This window comes from Microcaecilia unicolor, chromosome 11 (assembly GCF_901765095.1).
Source record: "Microcaecilia unicolor chromosome 11, aMicUni1.1, whole genome shotgun sequence".
In the NCBI taxonomy this organism is placed as follows: Eukaryota; Metazoa; Chordata; class Amphibia; order Gymnophiona; family Siphonopidae; genus Microcaecilia; species Microcaecilia unicolor.
In genome coordinates, this window is record NC_044041.1 from 185,792,329 (window position 1) to 185,806,974 (window position 14,646).

At 42.9% G+C, this 14,646-nt stretch overlaps 1 protein-coding gene across 1 annotated transcript in view; it reads right to left on the reverse strand.

The window, feature by feature from the left end:
- Positions 1-14,646, reverse strand: part of LOC115480909 (transcription factor HIVEP3-like) — a 95,086-nt gene that overhangs the window by 58,075 nt on the left and 22,365 nt on the right. Inside the window, 1 exon segment of the mRNA XM_030219899.1 lies at positions 12,852-12,997. Within this exon segment, the coding sequence (XP_030075759.1) occupies positions 12,852-12,997 (146 nt within the window).

Consider the following 14,646-nt stretch of genomic DNA (forward strand, 5'->3'; position numbering starts at 1 on the left):
ATAAACTTTATAAAGTTATACTATAAAGAATTCTCCTTTAAGCCCCCATGAACTTCAGATCACAAACAATAACACCTTATCCAGAACATTTCTCATAAAAAGTTATGTCTTACTTATTTCTGAATAAGAACTAAAGCACTGGGAGCTTTTGGAGGTTGAAATATTTAAAGAACTAACTCTGACAACACTAGAGCTAACAGATGAATAAACTGATTTGTGATCCAAAATGTCATCCACTACCAGGGCCGCCGAGAGGGGGGGGGGGGGGGGGGGGGGGGGGGACAAAAGTCCTGGAGCCCGGGCCTCCAGGCGCCGCCTGGCCCGCCCTCTGTCACTCCCGGAACTAACCTTAAGCCTCTTTTCACTTCGCAGCAAGCAGCACCAGGTCAGGCCACTCCTTCTTTCCATGTCCCGCCCTTGCCTGACGTACCGTCCGCGAGGGCGGGGCACGGAAGGAAGGAGGAGAGGTCTGCCCTGCCGCTGCTTGCTGCGAAGTAAAAAGAGGCTTAAGGTTAGTTCCAAGGGCTCGGCCCGATAGCGGGTGGAGGGGGGCCCGGCGACCTCGGGTGGGTGGGCGGTGGGGGGGGCCCGGCGATCTCGGGTGGGCGGCAGCCTCGGGTGGGCAGGGCCCGGGGGCGGCCTTGTCCCGGGCTCGGCTCCGGCTCTCGGCGGCCCTGTCCACTACCTCTACATGGAAACTGCCAGGTCTGCATTGTTGAACTGTTTATTGTTTGGCTGCCGCTGAGGTACGTGTCCACAAATAAAACAGCAAAAGTAGAGGCTGACAAATGTACAAACCAATAGGGAGATAATATCAAAAACAGTTTATTCAGAATATTCATATCAAGGACCCGACACGGTCCGTGTTTCGGCGCCAAAGCGCCTGCCTCAGGGGTTACAAACAACTCTCCTGTCACAAGGTGGTGTTTGCTGATCGGTTTGCTGGTTTCTTGTTCTCTCCGTGGATTAACCTGTTTTACAACCACGGGTATACATTAAGAATTTATTCAAGCCAATCAGCTACTTTTCAGAGAAAGTTGTTTGTAACCCCTGAGGCAGGCGCTTGGCGCCGAAACACGGACCGTGTCGGGTCCTTCATATGACTATTCTGAATAAATTGTTTTTTATATTATCTCCCTATTGGTTTGTACATTTGTCAGCCTCTACTTTTGCTGTTTTCTTTTGATTTTCAGTGGAGGCTCTTCCTCTTTTTTTTTTTTTTTTTTGGACCTGTGTCCACAAATATACATGCACTCTTGCAGGTGTTTTAGAAAAAAAAAAAAAAAAGAAAGTAACCCAATGAATTTTGGAGAGATTCAATGTGGAAAACAACTATACAATCACTAAATATAAATAATAAATGTTAAGAGATTTTGGGAGCCTTCAGTGCCCCTTCATCCACCCTCAGAACTAGAGGAGAGAGGGGTAAATTCACGGAAACCGTCTAAACCTGTCAGTAAAAGGTCACTATAAATGCAACCAAGTAACACAAAGCAAGAGAGCAAACCAATGTGTACATTCACACCATCATCAGTGTTCCCATATGTGCAACAGATCCTTTTCTACAATACCAGAACTGAGCATGTCTGAATTCCGATCTTTAAGTTTTATGTAAACTGGGGCTCATAGTGTAATTTCTAAGGCTTGAATGCACCATTCACTATATCCCATGACCAGTGAATGTTTACCTTGTACTACACTTGGTACACTGTCAGCATAATATAAAAATAATACGAAAACCACATGAAATCAGGCTAGAAATGTAAGGTTGAAATAACTGTGGCATCCTGGAATGGGTGTGCACCCTCATAAGGAGGAACAACTGGATTATTTCCAAATAACCTCAAACAGTCATCAACCATTGCCTGATCCATCAAAGGAAAAGTCCAAGGAGAATGCATTCATCACTGCGTTTGTCATTGATTTCTCAACTCTATGTTGTAGACAGTTAAGACATTTTGATGCCTTTGTTTGACAGCATTAATGGAAGACACAAAGTAATTTGTTATGTAGAGGATTCAAACGTAGAAGCCATCTCTGATCTATCCCCCTTGGGCCACAGAAAATTACCACAGCTGTAACCATCCAGAATTTGAAAGTAAATCTAAAAAAAAAAAAACCCATCAGAAAAGGTTACATGTTGTGATATATCAGAAAACGCTGAAATGTCTTCATCTTAAGAGCTGCTAACTCCGTGCCTTTCTGGAGCTGGATGGCTTCAGACTGTCTCCTATGACTATTGATCTGCAAAAACAAAAGTACTTTTAGTGGGGGGGGGGGGGAAGTAGCTAATTCTAGCCATGGAAAATGCAGTGAATAACATTTTTGCAGAGGCAAGGAGTAACGTGATCAATAGGACATTTCCAAACAAATCCAAGGAGATGAAAGATGGTAAGATATTCTTTAATAGTGGATAAGACTATTAAAGAGTATTTTACCATCTTTTGTCTCCTTGGATTTGTTTGGAAGTGTCCTGTTGATCATGCTAGTCCCTTGCCTCTGCATTTCTTCTCGTAGCGGATCAAGTTTCTCCACTTCTGAAGCTTCCTTTGTGTTGTTTCCGGAACAACATTTTTGAAAATACAGGTGTGTCTTGGGTTGAAAAGGTCATGAAACACTGATCTAGCAGACATCTACAAGTGGGAAGGCGAAGGACAAGGAAAGATGGATGGGGAAAAGAGTAATGGGGAAATGGAGGATGGGGATGGATGACAAACACTACGAAGTTGGCAAAGCAGGAGATAGTGAGTGAGAAGTGGAAAGAAATAGGGTGTAGAGGTTAAGGTGTCCCTGAGAAGTGGACATCTCTATATAGTTCTTTCTGAGGCAATGTCTCCAAATGGGTTAGTTTTACGAATATCATGACAGTAGTGAACCTCACAACTAAGCCAGGGTATGTGGAGTATACTCTCAGTCTCTCACATTTACTGCTAATGCTCGTCAAAGTATTTGCATTGTGCCAAAGAGAGTTTCCCTCTGTCGTTCATAAGATGTAATACGTACAGGCAACTTATCCAGGTGTGCTTGGAAAGTCTTTTTAAAATCAAGGCTGTTCAATGTGATATATTTCTGTATCTTACAATGACATCTTGTTGGTTTTGGATTGCATTTTTGGTACTTGGGCATCTTCTCTCGCTCTCCACACGATTTACAGAGTTAATCACTTGGGTCAGACAGCTCTATGATCAATGCCGTTCAGGTGTTTTTCTCTTTTACCACTACGTTCAGCTTCCTTGCATCCAGCTTTTTATCAGTTGGGATGCGGATCTCAGGTTTTCACGACCTCGTCGTCTTCCACAATTCTCTTAGGGCCATGATCCCCAATGTTTTTCTGGCACAGTGATGTTGTAATGTTTACAAAGTTTCCAATGAATGACAGTCACCACTTTGCTGTGCCTTTCTGCCATCGGCAATTTGCAGCCAGCTACGAGATGAGTAACTGTTTCCAGCTTTTTCCCTTGTGCTTTCCGTAAACCATCTCATCTGTAATCCACTGTCCTGGACTGCAATTATCAATCTCTCATCCTTAGATGTGTTCAGGCTTGATGCACATACCATTCCTGGAGTAACACTCTATTTGTGCACTTTCCATTTGTTTTTTCCTCCTGTTTTGCATATTTCTGTGTCAACAGGTGGATTTTCATTCACTCTTCTGCTCGGTGGTGTGTCTAAGTTGGATTCTGAAGGGTTGCTTTCATACTTTATTTATTTTTAAATATTCACAAACCACAGCAAGCCAATTCAGTACTGTGTGACGACATCTCATTTCTCTTACTCAGATTAATCCTCACACCACCAAACAAAATCATTAGCAATTGTTTTAGGCCATCATTTAAATTGTCTATAACCACCATCCATGCATCAGATTCAGTTATCAGATACTCTGCTGAGAGTAATGATGCATGCTTTCTATTTGAATGGAATATTTCTCTAGGTAATAAGCACAATGCAGAGCTGCCAAGGGGTCCCGATTTTTGAGAGGGAGATTTTAGTACACGCCTAGCCACGCCCATTCTGTCTTGGCTCCACCCACTCTACCTTGTGTCATCTTGAATTTCTTTTGATGTAGGCATAGGAAAAAAAAAACATTTTAAGCGCTTCCAGGTTTCAACCCAATTCATGTTTAATTATGGGATATAAATTATATAAGTAAATAAATAGAAACTCTGAATGCTGAAGATCTGATTCTCATAGAGGCCGTTTACCTTGAGAAAAAAAAACTTTCTTCACCAATATAACAGTGCTAGGGTGTCCCTATAACCAGCTCCTCCAAATGAAACACTGATTACACTTTTTAACAAATTACTACTCTACCTATGAAACGTTATTCCCTTATTATACTTACTCTGAGTACATCTGTATACTGCACAAGCCAGCAATTTTTTAAAATATAAGTGAGATAAATAATAAAAAATGCTACCAACAATATAAAAAATGACAACCGTGGATGCAGCAGCTCAGAGGTTACAATTTAATTACTTTCAGAGACCAATCAATGGCTTCAACTTTTCATCCGATCCCTCCACCATGATGCAGCCTTCAGGCATACGCTGTCGGTTCTGCTGGTCCTCTGCCCCTGCTGACATCAACTTTGAGTTCCGGGGGCAGAGGACCTGCAGAATTGACAGCAGTGCTGTAGCTCTGCGCGTTTGTTTTATTTTGTTTTGTGTTTCCGCCGCTGCTGCTTTGGGAGAAGCAGCGGCGGCGGCCGATGAAATCTCAGCGGGCGACTTCACCGCTTTGGCAGGAGATGGCCAGCCAAAGCGGGAGTCTGCCGCTGAATGCGGGAGACTTGGCAGGTCTGACAATGGCATAAATTAATCTGGTTCTTCCCAGTTCAGATCTGTCAAAACATAGGGGCCGCTAAGCCCCAACACAGATGGGAAAAGGCCCCCCCTCAATCAAAACGTTTGAGCTTCACTTGTTCAAGGAATATGGTGGCCTACATAGATATAAGTCTCCCGTAACTTCTACTCATTAAAAAGAATCACAGTTAATTCAGCTAGATAGGACTGCCTTTTTTGGCTGCCCTGGTAACCACTTCCACAGAAGTGGGTTTCTACAGTGCCAACTTAGCCCACTGGCTCCCTATCTTTACTAGCTGTGAGCCAAAAGGAAAACAAAAATAAAATTGGACTCAGATGGAACAAAGATACGGAATCCACTGGAGGAAGCAAAAGTTTACTGAAGGACCTGACATGTTCCGTGTTTTGACGAATTACCTGCATCAGGGATCAGATGTAGTTCCACAGTGGAACTGGTAATAGTGAAATGATACATGTGACGCTCTCTTCCATGGCGTTTTATTTTAGTTTGATACCACTATGGAAGCGCGCGCTACATGTATAATTTTGCTGTTATCACGTAACATTTCCACTGCAGAATCACCATAGGAAGCATTATGCTTTGAGAACTACATCCGACCCCTTAACACAGGCAATACGCTGAAACACGGGCCTGTGTCGGGTCCTTCAATAAACTTTTGCTTCCTCCAAATGGCGTTCCGCTCCCTCGTTCCAGCTGAGGCCCGCTTCACTTTTTCTTTTGGCTTCACTTAGTGTTGCTGTTCCCCTCTGATCGGCTTATCTCTACTAGCTATGCCAGATGCCTTCTCCTTTGTCCACCTTTGGTGTCAGTTGCTCTGGTCAGTGGAACTACCTAGTCTCTTTTGTGCACCCATACTTTTAGTGTGTGTGCACAGAGGAAACGAGGTCTACTATAAATCTAACAAAAATTGCAGCAGGCAATCCACTCTCAAACTCCGTGGTAGGAAAGGGACCCCTGTCTTTTCCCCCCAGTATGTGTACCATAGGGAAGGGGGAAATGGGACTACATTCAAAGCAGTTTACAATGGGCAATGGGGGGGGGGGGGGTTAAGTGACTTGCCCAGAGTCACAAGGAGCTGCAGTAGGAATTGAACCCAGTACCCCAGGATCAAAGTCCACTGCACTAACCACTAGGCTACTCCTCCACTAGCAACATTCCATGTAGAATCTCTAATAGTAGCAACATTCCATGTAGAATCTCAAATAGTGGCAACATTCCATGTTCCACTGCACTAACCACTAGGCTACTTCTCCACGTGAAAATATCTGCAGCAGTTTGATCAAAAACTGATATAGAAGCTAACGAATTTCACAGAGCACTGAACTAGGAAGTTTACAATACATTTTGCCATAGCTTGGACAGAACATACAAGAGAGAGGATAAAGGCTATGGATTCACTCCCATAACACTAGGCACAAACTATGCTTAATTCTGGTTACCTGAGCAGGACAAAACCTCTAGATTATTACAAGCAGCCTTCTTTTAAGTAACTATTAAGTTTGGAATCACAGTGTAGGAGGACAGAAGCAGGTGAAAGAGGGACAGATGCGCACCTGGAATCTCTGGAACCTGCAACAATGCGTGACAAGCGGCAGAAAATACCCTTTGCCGAATTTGTTAAAAACTAATGTGCCATAGTGTTTTGGGCAAAAATGGGACATTCTCCCTTAGTCTATTTCATCGGTTTCATAGAACCTTGTCAAAGACTTCTGAAAGCAAAACGTTTTCACCCTATTTGATATAAATCTGTCTGATTCAGGGGCCTTTGCATGCTACACGACTACAAAATAAAAAGTTGTCTCTCTGCTCTTTATTTTCCTGTATAGTCAAGTGGGGAAAAAAGGGCAAAGAATCCATCCAGCAGTCTCAAACGTTTCTGTTGCCGTGTCACCTCATCACTGTTTCTCCAGAACCTTAAGACTTCTCACAGCTGCCTTTCTGTTTAGTTATGAAGCAGAACTTGGAAGAGCATCAGGAAAATAGATAAGCAGTGGGATTGTGTATGGCTTCCTGTTATCCATATAGTTTTTATGCGGAATATAAAAGTGAATAAACTAAAGTATATCAGGCAGAACTGTCTTGATGTATAAAAAGAGGGACAAGGATTTGGAAATGGGGTGGGTTGGGGGGCTGGTGGCAGAGGGAAGGAGAGCAAACATTACAATAATCTGCATCAAAACTTTTTTTTCAATATGCACTTCCACTGTACAACTTCCAGCTTAATACTTATTAGATGGTTCAATACCTAGACCCAAAATTACTTTGCGACTCACCTCTGAACAATTCCCCATCTGCATCAGCTACTGATTATTTCAGCTAAATCAAAATATCCCAAACACTTATATTGGTAAGTATGCAAACTCTAATTATCTATATATCAAAGCATACTACTGGAGCTGCTATAGTAGAAAGACTGATCTATTACAGTTCTGGGTGATCCCTTAACACTAATAACTCCAATTTTATATAGAGAGATGTCTTCAGAGATAATAAGTGGAGGAGTGGCCTAGTGGTTAGGGTGGTGGACTTTGGTCCTGGGGAACTGAGGAACTGAGTTCGATTCCCGGCACAGGCAGCTCCTTGTGACTCTGGGCAAGTCACTTAATCCTCCATTGCCCACCGCATTGAGCCTGCCTTGAGTGGGAAAGCGCGGGGTACAAATGTAACAAAAAAAATAAAAATAAAAAAATAAACTCACCCAAGCAAGGTACTTAACAAAAGCACCATTAAGGGTGGACGGGTTTCTCAATCATAGGGCGTCTCTCTTGTATTATTTCAGGGTATATGACCCTCCCGCACCCCCCCCCCCCAAAAAAAAAAAAAAACAACAACCCAAAATTAACTTTCACCTCCCAAAAAGATATTTGGATTGATCACTATATTTGCCCCTGTCCCTCACAGATTTTGTTTTCCTGTACTTACGTTTTCTCTTTTCCCCTTAGCTCTCAGAATTTCATAGGAAAAAAGTGAGGCCCTTGAAAAGTGACTCATAGTGCACTAGGGGCAACACTGTTTTTTTTAATGAACCCCCCCCCACACACACACACACACACAAAACAACTAAAACTGGCTCGCTCTCAATCTTGACTTTTACTGTACAAACTCTCCTGCAAGTCTAACACAATCACCAGCCAAGTCTCGACTCATAAGATTTAATTACTCAATACAACGATATTAATAGACCTCAAAAGAGACGTCCCTGTTGAACTTTTAACTTAGGACCAACAAACCAAAGCCACACAAGAATAAGGGGAAATAGATTTTGCTGACTTTGAAGAATGGATTCTTTATTTATATAGAACGGTGAAATTAACATGACTGCCAATAGCAACAGAAGGCACTTATAAAAGGCTTAGTTTCCTTATCAAAAGGTCACCATCCCTTCCAACAGACAAGAAATTGTAAAAGATGTACACAGCTAGAATTAAGATGTCAAACATTAATGAAAGTTAAAATGAAATATTACTGTGATTTAAAAACAAATTTTTAATATAAGAGAGACAGACAGACTCCGGGAAATCAGGACACAGAGGAGAGGTGTCAAAGAGCCATTTTACTGCATTTGAATCTCACTCTGCAGGTCACCTTGTATTGGACAAACAAAAAAGAACTCCCCTCCCCCACACAACCACAAAAAAAGATTTAATACATGAGTTTTGAACAGGGGCGTAGCCAGACACCCATTTTGGGCAGGCCTGAGTCCAAAGTGGGTGGGCAAGAGAACCCCGCCTGGCATCTCTCTCTTCCCCCCGCCCCAGGTGATCTGGGGGTCTCAAACTCTACTCCCCAAATTTCCGTTACCTATCAAGTCCTTTACTTCTTCACCAGTGACTCATATCTACTGCTTGGGCTGGCCCCTTCTGACGCAAGTTCCTGGTCCCACAAAAAGAAGTTGAATCAGAGGGAAGGCTTGGGACCAGCATGAGCAGCAGATACGAGTCACTGCTTGCTGCTGGCGAATAACTGAAGAATTTGAAAAGTTCCTAGGGGGTTGGGGGAGTTAAAAAAAACCCCCAAAATCTCTGATCACCTGGGTGGGGAAGGAAAGGAGAGATACTGGGAGTCTTAAATTGGAGGGGCTTGGAAATCCCCACCAGCCACTTCACAGCTGGTGGGCCTGAATTCCAAGTGGGCGGGCTTGAGTGCCCACCCATGGCTACGCCACTGGCTTTGAGATTATGTAGATCCCTTCAGGGGATCTGTTTGGTCATGTCTGCCACTATTGCATCTCATTGTGTTTGATAAAAGAATCGAAACCTTTGGAGATTTCTACATTTCCCTAGGACCAATAATGTTGCTAATACATCATACAACTAAATTTTAGAGATTAAAGCCACTGAAAAAGTTGAATGTTCAACTTCTCACATCACGAGTCAAAAGCCTTAACAGAGTTCTTAAGGTGGCTGAAGAAAGCACAGTCTCTCATGTAACTGGGGTTTTGTTCCTCTCTCTCTTTTTTTTTTATAGCAAAAGCTGAAGGAAAACTACAGAAAATTATATTTTACTTCTTTTTAGATTCCCACTTTTACTGTTAGAAATTCATCTTTTTTATCCCTCAAACCATTATGACTAGAGCAAACAAACAAATTTAGGTTATAACTGCAATAACATCACTGAAGGGTACCTTTACTAACTATAGCCAATAGATGCTTGACAACGGAGAAGGAATATGGCACCCAAATTACAATAAAATAAAGCTCAAGATACCACAGAGGTCTTTGACAAAGACTTAAGTCAATCCTGTTTTAGTATGTCTGCTAAGAACCATCCAAACGAGTCAGAAGTTGTGTACTTGGCCTTTCCAAGCAAGATGTGGAAGTTGAGCTGAGAATGGAATTCAGCCTTAAATTCAGTATGGTAAAATTCTTTTTTGAAGCATCTAATTAAACTTAAGGGTTTCAACTTACCCCCCCCCCCCCACCCCGCACAGGAGTTAGTACAGGGATTCATGGAGGCTGTCGCCAGAGATAGTTTCCCCTCCTTTATGCTGTGCTTGAAGCCCTAGTGCAGTGTTCTTCAATGCAAGGTCTTTGGGGGGGGGGGGGGGGGGGGGCTCCATTATCTTTCTGTTTTTGTTTCTGCTACTCTGCCTCTCTACCCATGCGCAGGACAGAAAGGGGAAAGTGGATGGGGAAGGACCCACATGCTTGAAGGACAAGGCATTTCTCAAAAGTCAAAAGAGAATGCATTTTGATATACAGTGCACTCCGTTTAAGTGCACGTCAGATAAGAGCATGCTCTGTTTAACTGCATGCCATACTTCGGTCCTGTTTTTGGCGCCATCAATTTCTATAGGGACAAACTTCGATTTAGCGCACCACTGATAAGTGCAAGATTCGCTTATATGCATGGTTTAAGACCGCTCCTCTGCAGAAAAGACTCCGCATAAGCGCATGCACGGAATATGGAACCCGACTCGCGCATGACAAAGGGGCAGTAAATTTGAAATCTCGTTGGTTAACTGCCACAGGCAGAAGCAGCGAAAGAATGTTGTTAGAGTGTTTATTGGAGTTGTCATCGTCGCGCAACTGTAAGACTTTAACACTGGCTGAATGAATAGAAGTTCTTAAAAATTAGAAAACAAGGTCAAGCATCTATTGCTAAAGAATACCGTGTCAATCCAAGTCAAATTTCACGTATCTTGAAGCAGAAAGACCAGCGTCTGGAAGACTGGCAAAACAATACAAATCCAAACTGGAAACGTAAACGGGCGGGAAAAGCTGAGGATGTAGAAGATGCTCTTCTTCGGTGGTTTTCTCATATCAGGAGCAGACAATTTCCTGTCAGTGGTCCACTGCTTATGGAGAAAGCTAATCAGCTAGCTGAAAGTCTTGGACTAACTGAATTCAAAGCCACAGTTGGATGGTTGGAAAGATGGAAGGAGAGGAACAACATAAAATTCAAGAAACAGCTTGGTGAAAAACAAGATGCTGATGACTTTGGTGCTGAAAATTGGGTCGTTTCAGTTCTTCCTACCATCTTGAACGAGTTTGCACCTCGTGACATTTTCAATGCTGATGAAAACGGTCTCTACTGGCGAGCGATTCCTGATGGAACACTTGCATTCAAACAAGCCAAAACTACAGGAAGCAAAATGTTGAAGGACCGACTGACGATCCTCCTTTGCTGCAATATGGATGGGAGTGAGAAGATTGAACCACTCGTCAATGGAAAGAGCAAACAGCCCCGTTGCTTCAAGAATGTTAAGCGACTTCCTGTGTCATACGAGGCTAATGCAAATTAATGGATGAGTGGGGAAATTTGGAAGCAGTGGCTAAAGAAGTTACTTAGAATGCGGACACAAAAGCATCAGATTTTGTTGCTTTGTGATAATTATGCTGCACACTATGATGATGTCAGGCTGTCTAACGTCAAGGTGCTCTTCCTGCCACCAAACACTACCTCTCTGATCCAACCTATGGATCAGGGCATAATAGCCAATTTCAAACAACATTATCGGGCTCTTGTGCTACGTCCTCTGATGAGTGTTATGGATGACCAGACTGGCAAGGATAAACGTGCTGTTGAACTGGCTCGTAATCTATCACTGTTGGATTCCCTACATAAGCAGAAAGAAGCCTGGAATCATGTTACACAGGCAACCATTGTGAACTGCTACAAGTGGGCAAGCTTTGTTAGGGGTGTGGAGAGGGACGAAACAGATGCAGCTGTTGCAAACGCGTCAGATGAACAGGCTATTGACATCCCAGCCGGTGTTACTGAAGAGGAGTTTCATCACTACGTAGCTGTTGATTACAATCTACAAACAGCTGACGACAGCACTGATGTCGAGATATGCACCTACACGCAAGCAACGGCTGATGATGAAATGAACAGCGAGGCACATGCTGACTAAATTCAACAACCTCCTATCACTTTTGCAAGAGCGATGGAGAGTCTCAACACCGTGCGGGCCTATCTGGAGGCCTCTGGATGTCAGTTTTTATCGTCTGGCAGATGTAGTCTATGGAACTCACAGACACAAGAGTGTACAGAGAACTATGACTGTACTTCAAGTAAGCCTAACGTCAGTTAACTGAGACTGTATACTGTACGTATAATAAACAGTACTGTGCATATGTTTATCAGATGTCAAGCTTCTTTGGGTCACAACAGTTAAGTGCACGCTCCGGTTTCTTTGTTCCCAGACCCTTACATTGCACTGTACTCACAACCTTGAGGATATCCCCCCCCCCCCCCCCCTGAAGGTTGGCAGGTTGGGATGGATGTCATTGATACCGAGTAAGTTAACATTATCGTGGCCCTGTAGGGGAAGATATCGGATGGCTCTCCTTTAGCTCATCAGAATCCAAAGTGGCCCCAGCTTAATAATTAATGAAGACCCCTGCTCTAGTGTCAAATGGTGCAACTTGTAAATGGCACAGCCACCACAATGTTGACAGAGATGTGAATAAAAAAGGGTCCTAAAATCTTTTACTGTGGACTAGCTAGCTGTTAGAAAACTTTAAACCCAAATAAACACTATGCATCGATTCCTTACACAGGCAGATACTGGGCAAATACATGCATACAACAGATCCAAAATGTGCATCAGTTCAGAATATAAATAAATGTCTCTTGTTAATAGGATTTGGCTGGTCATTTAGTTCTGTTTAAGTCTTCAGTTAGTAGTTTAGCACTGCAGCAGAGTTAGATGTTTACATACAATCAGCTGAAGGCAGGTAATGTTTGTACTGATATTACACGCGGGTTGGAGCAGGAAACAGGGAAATACCTATTCTGTGCCAACATGTAACTCACCTTGATCTACCAATGAAAAGGCATGAGCTAAAATAAAAAAAATAAAAAATTGCTTGCTGAACAGTTGTTATACGGCATTATTTGAATTTTAGGAACTACAGATCAACAAACGTTTTTGTGCATAAACCCTAAAACAAAATGCACTTTCTAAAATCAGGAAAAATGCTGTTTACCCAAGCCATATGGCATGATTTTTTTTTCTCCCCAATGACTATGCATGAAATGCAATGATGTGAAGCCACAAATAGGGAAAAATTACTTACCCTCCTTCAAAGATCCTGATCCTCGCTGGTTCCACTCGCTTGGAGACAGAAGGTTCTTCCGCATTCTTTCCTTTCTTGCCCTCTTCACTCTCAGCTCGGGTTGCCTCTTTCTGATTTTCGCTGGCGTGCCCTGTAGGCATATGAATCTGCACCCCCCACACCCAGAGAGAGAGAGAGAGAGAATCATCAATGAATAAAAAGCATGGATATTAGTGTCCCATCAGTAGATACAAATTCATGGTAATTGAAGAGGTAGCCACCCCACGTGGCACATGTGAGACTTTTTATAATTAGATCATAAATCATCAGCCAGAACTGTATTAGTCCTGAGTACTACATTTCCTGAGCCGCTACGTCAAGCTCCATCTCTGCCCGCCTTCAAATCCGGGCTTAAGGCCCACCTGTTTAATGCTGCTTTTGACTCCTAACTTTTTCACTTTTTCGTAACCGTTATCTTATCTTTCTCTTCAATAGCCCCTTATCCCTATGTGTCTGTCGGTCCTACCCTTGTCCCTTATTTGTCCTGTCTGTCCTGATTTAGATTGTAAGCTCTCTTGAGCAGGGACTGTCTCTTCTTCATGTTCAATTGTGAAGCGCTGCGTACGACTGGTAGCGCTATAGAAATGATTTGTAGTAGTCAACTGGACAAGGCTTTAAATCTATTTTTCCTACTGGCAAAAGGAACTCTGACAGACCAAGATGAGCTCCTAGCCTCTGCAGTCCTTAAGATGTTTCCTATTTGGCATCTGAAGGTAGGCCGCTATCCTAATCTGTGTGACAGTACTGCTATTGGTTCCGTAAAGAAATTTACTGCATTTCTGTAGGTGTGAACCGTGCTCCAATTCTCCAGGTACAGATATTGAAAACTCCTTCACAGTGCTCTAGGGACTGCCCTGTTTTGCCTCGTTTCCTCTCATTTCTAAAGAAAGATGTTTTCATGTCAGGCTGGCTGGTTTTACTTTATTTATTTATTTTTATTTATTATTACATTTATATCCCACATTTTCCCACTGATCGCAGGCTCAAAGTGGCTTACAAAGTCTGTAGTGCAAGCTACAGTACAAGAAAAACAATTATACAAATTGAAGAATAAGATATAAAATAACAATTAAACATGAAAAGGCAAGTGATAATGACAGGTAATTATTGTCCTTGAATTTATAGTAATAGTTAATTCAAGTTAGGTTAGACCTTGGGAATAAGCCTTCTTAAACAATACTGATTTCAATAATTTTCGGAAATTTAGGTGGTTCTGAGTAGATTTTACTTGTTTGGGTAGAGCATTCCATAATTGAGTGCCTATGTATGTAAAGTGGGTGTCGTAAATTGATTTGTACTTAAGGCCACTACAGTCTGGGTAGTGTACGTTCAGATATGATCTTGAGGTACTGAATCTGTTTCTGGGTGTTAAGTCAATTAATTCGAGCATATATTCTGGGACTTCACCGAAGATCATCCTGTGAATTAGTGTGCAGATTTTAAAGGCTACTCGTTCTCTTAATGGGGAGCCAGTGCAGCTTTACAGCTTTTGCGTAGACTATTTTGAAAAATGAATGCTGAAGAACAAGGCTTTAAAGCATTGATGCCTTCAATCAGTGGCGTTCCTAGCCTCGACGACACCCGGGGCGGATTGCCGATGCGCCCCCCCCCCCCGGCGAAATGACACCCCCCCCCGGGTGCACGCCGCTAGGGGGGGTGCCACGGCGCGCGCCTGTCGGCTGCAAGTTCAAATCGCTACGCTAAATTCTCTCGTTCGCTGCAGCTCCCTCCCTCTGCCCCGGAACAGGAAGTAACC